General features: G+C 71.1%; 2 protein-coding genes across 2 annotated transcripts; both read right to left on the reverse strand.

Annotated features, from left to right (window-relative positions):
- Positions 1-1,238: 1,238 nt before the first annotated feature.
- H696_00352 (hypothetical protein) lies at positions 1,239-3,418 on the reverse strand (the record flags this gene model as incomplete). Its single annotated transcript, XM_009494199.1, has 3 exons — positions 1,239-2,614; positions 2,759-3,007; positions 3,379-3,418. The coding sequence occupies 3 exons, from the start codon at positions 3,416-3,418 to the stop codon at positions 1,239-1,241; spliced, it is 1,665 nt and encodes a 554-aa protein (XP_009492474.1).
- A 1,225-nt stretch (positions 3,419-4,643) lies between these two features.
- On the reverse strand, positions 4,644-8,963 carry H696_00353 (hypothetical protein; the record flags this gene model as incomplete). The annotated part of the gene is made up of 1 exon (XM_009494200.1): positions 4,644-8,963. The coding sequence occupies one exon, from the start codon at positions 8,961-8,963 to the stop codon at positions 4,644-4,646; it is 4,320 nt and encodes a 1,439-aa protein (XP_009492475.1).
- Between the last annotated feature and the right edge of the window lie 2,346 nt (positions 8,964-11,309).

The following is an 11,309-nucleotide window of genomic DNA, read 5'->3' on the forward strand; positions in this document are numbered from 1 at the left end:
CTGGCCGGAGGGCGGGGGCGGGGGCGGGGGGGGGGAGGGGGGGGAGGGAGAAGGAGGAGCGCGAGTAAAGGCGGGGATGACTCCCAGGGATGGGTGTGTGTTTGGCCGTGTCGGCTGGGGCCCCTGAGACGAGCGGAGGTGCCCGACAAATAGATCGCCCCATGCCGGGCCTTCCTGGCCGCTGGCTAGAAAGCAAGCGGCAACTTCCGCGGAGGCCCCTGCCCGGGCGACTCACCTGACAAGGGAGCCTGGAAGCGGGGATCCACCAGGGACACCGGGCGCGGGTGGCGGAAGATCGAGCCGCTGCCTTGCCGGCCGTCGGCCGGGTGAGGGGCTCGGCTTTTTTTTCCTCCCCGCCCGGGACATGCATGTTCAGGCGTGCACCTTGCCGGCACCGGCGCCGGCGCCGCCGGGGGAGGCGCGCGCAAACATACATGCACACAGGCACACATGCCCTCTCACACGTTCGGCTCCCAAGGCTTTTGGCATGGGTCGGCGGGGGCGGGGCCCCCCCATTTTGCACGGCCCAAAGCTACCGAGGCAATGCGGGGCTGGGTCTCCGCCACAAGTGCCAACGCCCAGCGAGGGAAGGCCTCAGCCCGCGCCAAGCGTCCAGGGGCCGGGTGGGAAGGAGGCCGAGGCTAGAGGGGGGAGCTGCCCCCGGCCTTGGTGGGCCCGGTGGCGCATGCGTGTGCACGCGCCACACCACGAGCAGGTTTTTTTTTGGGGGGGGGGGGGGGGCGGGGGGGGCGGGGGGCGGGGGGGGGGGGGGCCGGGGGCGCCGGTCGCGCGATCCACATCACTTTGGCTTGGGCGCGCCAACGGCACGATCTCCACCCCTGGCAACAAATGCCCGACCTTCCTCCCCGCCATGGGCCAGATCCCGAGGTCCCACCCTCGCCCTGCTCCAGGTGAGGTGCCACTTTGGCCTGTGCCCTGTGTGGACGGGGACTCGCCACGGCGAGGCTTCCTCCGCCGGGCCTGCTCGCCCCCTCGCCCCTGTCGGCCCTGTGCGCGGCCTCCTCGGCGCTTCCCTACGCCTGACCAGCCACATCACGAAGCAGGACTCAGCTTGTGCTTTCTATAGTTGGGGATATGTGTGTGTGTGTGTGTGTGTGTGTGTGTGTGTGTGTGCGTGTGTGTGTGTGTGTGTACACGCGCGCATGGAGGTGTGTGGATGGTGGCGTTTGTCGCCGTGGCCCGAGGGGAAAGGATGCCCGAGACATGTGCCTTCTATCTTAGGGTTGGGGGCTGGTGCTCGAGCTGGCTGTCAAGCGGTGCTCTTCGGGGTCCTCCTCTTCCGGCCAGCCGGAGATGATGCTCAGGGCCGCCGTGCTAACCAGCAGACCGACGGTCAGGGCCACCCCCAGTGAGGAGAAGCCCTCACTGGCGGCCGGGACGCCCGGCCTGTAGGCCCGGACGGCCGCATCGGTGGCAGTCTGGCCACCTGCTGCAGGGCAGTTTGCTGTCACCGCTGCCGCCGCCACCGCCGCGGCGTTAATGTGGGTGGCCACTGTGCGCGCGGCGCCGGCCACCGCGGCCCCCGGATCTCGCACGACGGTGGCCAGCCCGGCGCCCAGCAGAGCCCCAGCCGTGGCCACCATGGAAACACAGTCGCCCGCCGTCAAGCCGGCCATCTGGGCCAGCATGCCGGACCCCACCGTGGGCAAGCCCCCGGGGCATGATGGGCCGCTGGCCGCGCCGCCGAGAAGCCCGCTCGAGCCGGCCGCTGGGGCCAGGCCGACGGGGGAGGGTGATGGCACGGCAGCCGCGGCGGCGGTGCTCCCAGCCGAGGCGGCGGCCACCGCTGTTCCGGCCAGGAAGCCCCAGTAGACTGACGCGAGGGCCGTGCCAGCATGGCCCTGGCGCAGACCCGCGCGCAAACGTCGGCGCACCCGGCACACTTCCTCCCCCAGCCGCCGGGTGTGCCGGCGAGCGTGTCGGACAAGCGCACGCGCCACACGCTCGGAATCCAAAAACACCCGCAAGCATGCGCCATCTACGTAGATTTGCAATTCCACTCGCGGCGGAATCAGCCAGGCCCGGCCGCTGGCCAGGCCCTTTCCAAAGAGCACACGCAGGCGGTCACCAGCTCGACGGCACAAGGCCGCGGTGCCGGGCCATTCTACCAGTTCGCCAGGCGGTTGCTCGCCAGGGTCGGGCCCTTCCGGCAACAAGCCGGCCTGCCGGTCCCCATCGGCCCGGGGCACCCGCCCATCGGACATGTCCCCCTGGTCGGGAGCATGTCCGGTGTCAATGCGCACCTCGCTCAGCCAGCGGCCCACACCGCGCAGAGCGGTCCCCGCGGCAACCGACAGGATGGCCAGCCCCTCGGCCGAGGACTCGATCCAGTGCTCGGCCCGTGGCGGCCGCTCGCCCGGAGACCGGCGCTGATCGGCCACCAGCAAGGAAAGCCCCCCCGACAGGAGACGCTTACCGCGCGAGAGCCAGCCGCCGCGCGGGTCAGCCCGGTCGTCGGGCCGGGCAGCCGAGCCTCCGACCTCCGGGCTCGGGGGGCCAATTGGTAGGGCCGCCCGGCCATGGGTCTCATGCCGGTCGGTGTCCCTGGCGAACGGGGCGAAGCTCAAGCTGGCAAGGAGCTCGGCCAGATCGCCTGGCGCGAAGGCCAGCAACCCGGCGGGGCCAGAGACGCGGAAAGGCAGATCGGACAGACAGGTGAGCGGCGGCAAGCAGAGACACGGGTGTTCGGAAGAGATATGCCCTTCATGCCCCACAATCACCGGCATCCCAGGCGCACCCGACTGGCAGTCAATGCCCAGGACCGGTGACTGATTGGCATGGCGGGCCATCAGGGCATGTGCCCGGGTGTCCTCCTCGCACGGCAGGATGACACTGACAAAAACATCCTGCGGGCTGCCGGGCCGCGGGAAGTCGCCGTAATCGGTGCCCGGCTCGACCCAGCTGCCCCAGTGCGGGGAATCCGCCGTGCCCCAGTCCATGGCGGGCAAGGTGTCCGACGCGTCGGTGTCCTCCTCGAGCGTGATGTCTGAGGGTGCAAAGGGGGGCGGGGGCGGGGGGCGAAGATCGTGCGGCACGCGTGCGCGTGTGAAGGTGGTTAGACATCCAGATCGCGCGTGTTCATGTGCTTCTCACAGGGGGGCGCCCCCCTCTCTTAGGCAGTGCCGGGCGCTCGCGCCAGCCAGTGGGCCAGCGTGGGAGCCGGCGGATCGGCCGCCGGGCGGGCGTGTCTCGGCCTGGCAGGAGACAAAGACAGGGACTGATGGCGCCGAAAGGGGAAAAGAAACATTTGTGTGGACGAAGCGGTGAGGGAGGATGAGGCGCGCGTCAGTGAAAAGGGCCTGGAGGTGGAGCGCGTCCATCCTCTGACACACGCGCGCACACACCCAGCCAACCAACCGGCCAGCCGGTTGCTGTCGGTCTCGACAGCCGCAGTCATGTCTATGACCCTCCTCTCTCTCTCTCTCTCTCTCACTCGCTCGCTCGCTCGCGCACGCGCGCATGTGTCCATGCTCGAGGTCAAGCAGTTGGTCGAGACACACGCATCGCTCGTGTTTTTGAGGTCTGCTCCCCCCCCCCCCCCTTCCCCCTTTTGCCGTTTCCCCCACTGACAGGATGGTGTCAAGACCAAAAGAAAGAAGGAATACAGAAACCTACCACAGACATATGCTTTGCCCCAGGGGATGGCATGGGCACCGGCTCCACTGTGTACACAGCGGGCGTCTGGAGGGCACAGATGGCAAGACAAGGGCCGGCATATGCACACATCCGCACACATTCGCCCAAAAAAGGCCCGGCCGACAAACAGGAGACAGACAACAACAGTCACAGAAAGACAGACAGAAAGACAGACAGGCACATTGAAATGGACACACACACACACACGCAGGGGGAGGGCGCCCGAAAAATGGAAGTATGAACAGAATGCAGGGGTGGCAGGGGTGTACAAAGGCTGTCAGTCTATTCGGGAGCTGGCTGGGCGGGTCGCAAGGAGAAAGTGGGAAGAGGAGATGTCCAGGCTGGCGGATACAGCCTCCTCGGCCGCCCCCGCCACCGCCCCCGCGCCCAGTTCCCCCATGGGGGAGAGGGGGGGGGGATGCCGGGTCTGTGTGCGGGGACAGGGGAGAATATGGCCGAGAGGAGGAGAAACAGGGAGCGGGAACAAGGGGGATGCGGGCAGAGGAGAAGGAGAACGGAGGGAGGGAGGCCGGGAGAAAGGCGGACAACCCATGCGAGGGGGATACGCCCCCCCCCCCCGCAAGGGCTTTTGTAGCCCGTCCTCCTCTTCGCCCACCTGGTGCTCTCTCGCCTCCCCGGGGAGGAGGGGCAGCACAGGGAGAGGTGCATAGGCACGCGCAGGGGAGGGCGGGGGCTGCGGATGGGCATGGGAGGCTGGAAAGGGGAGAGGGGGGAGTGGGGGAGGGGATGGTGTGGCCGTACATCCTCATTCTGTGTCCCTCTTTTTGTCTCGCTCCTTTGTGCTCGCCCATATATCCTTGGCCGCTGTCCGCGCCGCCCGATCGGTGCGTATCCCCCCCCCCCCCCCCGCCCTGTACCGGGGGGGGGGGGACATGCACACGATGTGGGCGGGAGGCGGACGAGTGGATGGATACAAAGGGGGGAGCGTGCCGCCCGGACCGGAGGGAGAGAGGGAGAGCCCCACCTCAATCGGCCCCGGTGGTGGTGGCCGATGGCTGGGGAGTTGCCGGAGCCGGGGCCGGGGCACGCCGGGCCTCGGCCAGAGGACGGCGCTGCTCCGCCGCGGCATAGGACGCAGTGACTGCGGCCGCAGCCACGGCGGCCATAGCCACCGGCACCGAGTCCGGCTCGGCCGCCCCCCCGGGGGGGCGATCCCCGCGCCCGGGCGCCATCGCGGTGGCCCCGGCCGCAGCCGTCACCGGTCGGCCACCACCACCACCACCACCACCACCACCGGCTGACTGCTGCCCGGGTGGTACGGTCCCGGCCGCATTGGATGCCAGCCACGGCAGGGCCGAAAAGGTCCGTCTCGAGGAGGGGGTATACCCGGCTGAAAGCATCACCGGGTTTCCGAAGGCATTGGAAAAGCCGAACGTACTGAAGTCCCGCCGGTAGGGAAGCGCATTCATGGTCTGCATCCAGGGCAGCGCCGCGCCCGGGGTGCCGGCACCGGTGCCAGCACCTGGGGGGTTGCTGGCCGCGCCACCGACATTGCCGCTGCTGGAGCCGGCAGCAGTAGCAGCAGCGGCGGCAGCCGCGGCCGCGGCCGCGGCCGCGGCAGCTGCAGCCCCGGGCGAATGTGAAGGGGAGATGGGCGGCGCGGCGCCGGCCTGCACCGCTTGCCAGTAGAGGACGCTCCCGGGCCGGTGGCGGTCCTGGCCGGCGACCGGCGAGCCACTCGCCGCATGCAGGGCAGCCGAACTGTTGCGCAGGGCTTGCGTGATGCGATCCAACGTCGAGAGGGCGCCCCCGCCTCCGCCGCCACTGCCGCCGTTGCTGTTGCTGTTGCTACCGGCGCCGGTGCCGGTGCCGGGTGCCGGCGAAGCCGAAGAGGGGGACGACATGACGGATGGGGTGCTGGCGGCGGCGGCCGCCGCCACGGCGGCCGCCGTGAACACCCCCCCGAAGCCGCTGATGCCGGGGCCAAGGGCCGGGCTGGCCCCGGCCGTCGGGCACGCCCCCCCGGCGGTGGCCACCGTCGGCGTCCCAGACCGGAGCATGTCCGACACGGTGATCCGCGGCGAGGCCACAGCCGACGCCGGGGCCGATGCCGATGAGGCGCCCGGGCCGGCGGTCGGCAACGGGCAAGCCCCGGCTGCCGAGGGCGGCGTCCAGCTGCCAGCACCCGGCGCCCCGCCGGCCCCGGAGCCACGCGGCTGGTAACCGGCCATGAAGCCGGCGGCCGCCATGACGGAGAAGCTGTCGCCCGGACGCGGGGCACTACGCACACGGCCGGACTCCAGCCCCGGGGCCTCGGAGCGCTTCTTGGTCCCGGGCAGGACAATGGTGCCGGAGGACGGCGGCCCCCCCGGGGTCAAGCGAAGCCGGCGCTTGGGGGCCGAGCCAATGCCATTGCCCCCGGCGGCCCCCGGGGGATTGCCACCGGGGATGGACGAAGCGCCACCAGCCCCGGAGCCGGCGCCCGTGGCAGGAGCCAATTCGGCCGCGCCGCTGGCCGGCAGCAATGGCGACAGGGAGCCGCCACCAGGGCGCGCGCCCGGGCCGCCGGCAATCTGCTGCTGAGAGGCCCCACCGGCGCCGCTGCCGGCCGGCCCGAGAGACATGGCCAGGGGCGGCCGGCCGCCAGGCACCGCCCCCGACCCCGGAGGCGACTCCGGATCCTCCACGATGTAGTACAGCCGCGAGGACCAGCCCGAGGGGGAAGGGGCCCAGGACATGGAGCCACTGGGCCCGGGGCCGGTGGCCGCGACGCCCCGGTGGTGCCGGTGCCCCGGGGGCTCGGCCAGACCACCAGCCCCGGAGCCCGGCCCATTGGCCGTGCCGCTGCCCAGGAGGCGCGCATCGTGCAGCGCGTCCCAGGACCGGGAGCGCCGCATGCCACCCCCGGCCGAAGAGCCCCGGCCGCCCGGAGACGAGCCGATCTTCGACACATGGCCCAGGCCATCGGCGTCACCCTGCGGCCGGACCCCGACGAACCAATACTCGCCGCCGGCACCGCCGCCGGAGGAACCACCGGCATCGATGGCCAGGTGCAGGGGCGAGGTATTGTAGGACGAGCAGAAGGACTGGCTGTCCGGGGTCATGGGCGGCGGCAGCGAATAGAAGGGCGACACCGGTGACGCGGCCGGGGTCATGGGCTCCGGGCTGGATCCGAGCGCCGACTCGGCGCTGGTCACCGGCCAGAAGGGCGATCCCGGGGACGCCGGCGATGCCGGGGGCGACCCCGGCGGCGAGGGCGATGCCGGCCGACCGACCGCACCTGCACCGGAGGTACCATTGCCGCCGTCGGCGCCGGTGCCAGCGCCAACGCCCTCCACCACCACGACGGCAGCGGCGGCGGCGGCGGCCGCCCCCCCGGCAAGACTATCTTGGGAGCCGGCACTGGCCGAGGCGCTCCCATCGGCCAGGGCCCCGGCGGAGAGATCCGGCGACAAGGGCGACTGGGCCGCTGGGCCCGAGCCCGGGGCCGAGGTCGACACCGGCAGTGTGGCCACGCTTGGCGGGTCGGCCTCGTCCACCGGGGCCGAGCCCGCGCCCGGGGCCGAATCCACGGCCAGGCGTGTCGGGCTGCCAGCCGCCGGCGAGTCCAGCATCACGGCGGGGGGATCCGCCCCTTCGTCCATCGGGGTGATCGGCTGCGAATCGAAGCCCGACAGGTCGAGGCCCAGGGTGCCCGAGGGGCCGGCCGTGCCGGAGAGCCCGTTGCCCCCCACGCCGGGGAAGGCGGTGCGCAGGCCCAGGGCCGGGGTGCTGGCCGCCACAGCCTCATGCAGGAGGAGGGCCGCCTCGGCGACAGGCCCGCCCTCCGGCGGCGAATGGGTCCCCGGCGAGGCGGCGCTCGAGGCATTGAGCGACGAGGCCAGCGAATGCACGAGGATCCATGCCGTAGAAGCCGGGGTGCTGGCCGACTGGCTGGACCCCGGGCCCGAGGACAGGACCGACACCGAGGCCATCAGGCAGGCGCCGCACATTTGCTGGGCCGAGGTGGCCGCCGGGTTGCGCGCACAGCGCGGGTGCTCGCAAGGTGAATCGGCCGAGCCGCCGGCAGCCGCGGCAGCGGCCGCCGCCATCACGGCCGCTGAGTGATTGGGTGCCAGCTCGTGGCCCAGGGCCGCGGCGACCGCCTGGCGATGCTCATGCTGCTGCTGCAGCAGGGCCAGCTGCTGCTGTTGCTGGCGATGGAAGGCCGACCGAGCAGCCCCGGCGCCCACCGACGGGGTCCCGGTGTCGGAGGCCGAGCCACTGGCCTCGGCCGAGGAGGACAGATCCATCAGGAACTCCAGCGCATGGTATTGCATGGAATTCAGCGGGTGGTAGCGGAGCTGCGGGTGCGAGTGGTGGTGCGCCAGCGGCGGATCCGGGTCCTCCTGCGTCAGGACGGCCTTGTGGTTGGACCCGGACCCGATGATCATGTAGCCGGTCCGCGAGCCGGGGGTCCGCGAGCCGCCAGCCATGTGTTGCTGCTGCTGCTGCTGCTGCTGCTGCTGCGGCTGTTGGTGATGGTGGTGGTGGAGGTGGTGGTGGTGGTGGTGGGCAGCGTGGTGACCACTTGTCCCCGAGGAGCCGGGCCTGAGCTCGCCACTGGCCGAAGCGCTGCAGGTGGTCCCGTGCCCGGACCCCGGCGAGGCCGGGCACGAGGAGGACATCAGCAGGTGCGGCGATGCACAGCCAGAGCCCCGCTGAGAGGACCCGAGAGAGGCAATCAGCGAAAAGGGCGAGGGCGAGCATGCGCGCGACCCGGCGGAGGAGGCAAGCGCCGACCCGGGCCCACTGGTCCGGCTGTCCCCCGGGTGGGGATGGTAGTAGTGGGGGTGGGGTGCCTGGGGCCCGGGTTGCGGGGCGATCATCACCACCTGCGGGCCGCCAGTGTGGGCCGGCGCCAGGGTCTGTGGCTGCTGCTGCTGCTGCTGCTGCTGCTGCTGCTGCTGCTGCTGTTGCTGTTGTGTCGAGGCATGATGTTGCAGAGGTCGCGTGTGGTGGGCCAGGCCCGGGCCGAGGGGCGAGCGGAAGGGAGCGAACTTGGCTGCCCCAGTGTCGGACGGAGCCGTTCCGGTGCTAAGACCGGCCTGGTGGCCGTAGTACTGGTCGACGTTGACGGCCGGCAGGTTGCGCAGGGTGGCGGCCACGGCATTGCCATCGGACAGCTGGCGCTCCTCGAGGGACAGATCGCCGGCGAGGCCGAATTCCGGGACACCGGGCTCCGACAGAGGATCCCCCAAGTGGTGCAGGGCCAGCTTCAGTGCGGCCGGCGAGGGTGGGGATCCTTGTCGCATTGGAGCACGGCCAGGCTCGGCCTCGTCGTGAACCATGGCGTCTTGGGTCATGCTGGCGGGGGACGACGAAGGGTGCGTGGTGTGTGTGTGTGTGTGTGTGTGTGTGTGCGCGCGAAGAACAGAGCCCGAGCGCTTTGCCACGAGCAGATGGCGCCGAGGAAGCCCGGGAGCGTGAGTGGCGTTAGTCAGACGTGTGGGCGGGCACAAGGACGCGGGCAAGGGCACATCGAATGGCCAGACGCGGGAAATCGCAGATCCAGCGCGGACGCGTACCAGAGTGTGAGGCTCAGAGCTCGAGACGAACAGGAGGTCGAGCGACGGGAGGGGAGCCGGCCTGGAAAGCCCAGTAACAAGTGGGGGAGGAAGGGACGCGGGGGTGCAGGGCAGCACCGTAAGTGGAGGGTGTAATTGCGAGGGAAGGCGTGTCTCTGTGGCCGAGTGGGCCAGGAGGGTGAGGGGGTGGATCTTGGGACCTACCTCACAGAGGGGATGGCAAACGGTCTCCGCGGAGAACCCGGACGGAATGAGAGGCTGGAGGCGGGAAGTCGAGGCAGGAGGACCGCGCCTCTCGGGGAAGGAGAGGGACCCTGGTGGAGGATGCGGGTGGGGGAGGGAAAGAGAGAAGCGCAAAGAGGGGAGAAGGAGAGGGAGAGAGGGGAAGAGAAGAGAAGGGCACGGGCGGAAGGATGCGTGGAAGAAGGGGGGAGATCGGGGGTGATGGGCTGGCTGGCGTCCGGATGGGCCGAATGGCAGCCTGTTTTCAATGGCCCGCATCCTCCTCCTGTCCCTGCCTTCCACTCGGCGAGGAGGCCGGAAGGGGATGGGGCGGATGGGGCGGGGGGGGGGGGGGGGGGGGGGGGGGGAAAAACACTGCACACCAAGCCGGACAAGCGGGCCCCGGGTGCCAGATGGCGCCGGGGCCGGGTGGGTGGCGATGTGCCCCATGCCCCGATCGAGTCTCGCCCCGTCCCATCATCCTTGCCCATCGTTCCGGCTGCACCGCCTCCTCGTCCCCGGGGGGGGGGGGGGGGGGGGGGGGGCCCCCCGCCCCCCCCGCCGATGCGTCCGCGCGGACGCGCTCCCACAGGGGGCCGCTTCTTAAGTGTGATCGATAAAGAACGTCGGTCAAACGCCGGATCGGCGGCAGGCTCGATGTGCCGCGGCCCCCGGCCCCGGCGCTTCGCCTCTATCCTTCGCCCGCTGGGGGCCGCCCACTCCGGGCCCGCTCTCGTGTGACTGCCCGCCCCGCCCCCTGGAGCCCCGGACCCAGGGGGGAGGGGGGGCGGGGGGCGGGGGGACCGACACGGCCCGACCCCCGGAAGGATGTCCGATGGGCTTCTCGGCCATGGTGCCAAAGAGAACGACGGACCAGGGGCGGGGGGGGGGGGGCGAGGGAGATAGCGCCCGCCTTCCCGTCGGGTGCCTCTGCCGAGATCGCCCCCTGGCCTCTCGTCTTGGCCTCCGGGCTGCGACGGCGGGCGCGAGCGCGCCACTGCCTGGCCGGGGATAGCCCCTTGCGCCATTTTGCCCCGCGCGATCGCTCGCAGGGGCCCCGCCGGTGGCTGACCCGAGCCAGGTTCCCCGATCGGGGGCGGGGGAGTGGCCGCGGTGGCGGGGTATCTCACACCGGCCGAGAAGGCCGCCCGCCGGCCGAGGGCGAGTGCACCGGCGCGCGTCAACCGGCGCCGCCAGATAACCGGGTAACCGCGATCGCCGGTGGGTCACCCGCTTTCTAATCTCGGAATCTATTACATCCGCGTCCTGTCTCTTGTTCTTCGTCCCCAGGCTCCGCGCGCCGCTCGAATGGGAGGTCTCAGCCAGGGGGCTGGGGGGAGAAATGCAACCGGCTTGCCGGATGGAGCCGGGGGTACCGGGGCAGGCCGGCCTGCAACCGGCCAACGGCAGCAAGTGGATCGCGCCGCTGTTCCGACTGAAATGGAGAATAACAATAAAAAGAAAACACCAGGCGCTCGGTTCCGGGTCCCATGCCCGCCGCGGGGGTAAGGGGCTGGCCGAGGCGCACCGGCCGCCGTGGTCGCGCCCCACGATTAGGAATCGAAGAGGGGGCGAGCGATGGGGCGTCAGCGTTCCCACAGGGCGGCATCTTGAGACGGCCAAGCGTTGGCCAGTTCCCCCCCCCCCCCCCCCCCGCTCCCCAGACGCCGGGCGTCGGCGGTTGGCATTCCACGTCGCGGACGCGCCCCGCCGGGATGCGCAGCCCCACTTGAGCCCCCGCGGACGCCGGACGCTTGGTCGAAAATTACGTGGCTCTCGCGCGTCCCGTCTTCCCGTACGCCCCAACCCCGCTGGCCGGGAGAAGAGTCGAGCTGATGTCGGACACGGGCGGACCGCCCCCGACAGGCGCCTGGCTCCGCCCCCGCCCCCCCCCCCCCCCCC

The sequence above is a fragment of the Fonticula alba genome, assembly GCF_000388065.1.
Source record: "Fonticula alba strain ATCC 38817 unplaced genomic scaffold supercont2.1, whole genome shotgun sequence".
Lineage (NCBI taxonomy): Eukaryota > Rotosphaerida > Fonticulaceae > Fonticula > Fonticula alba.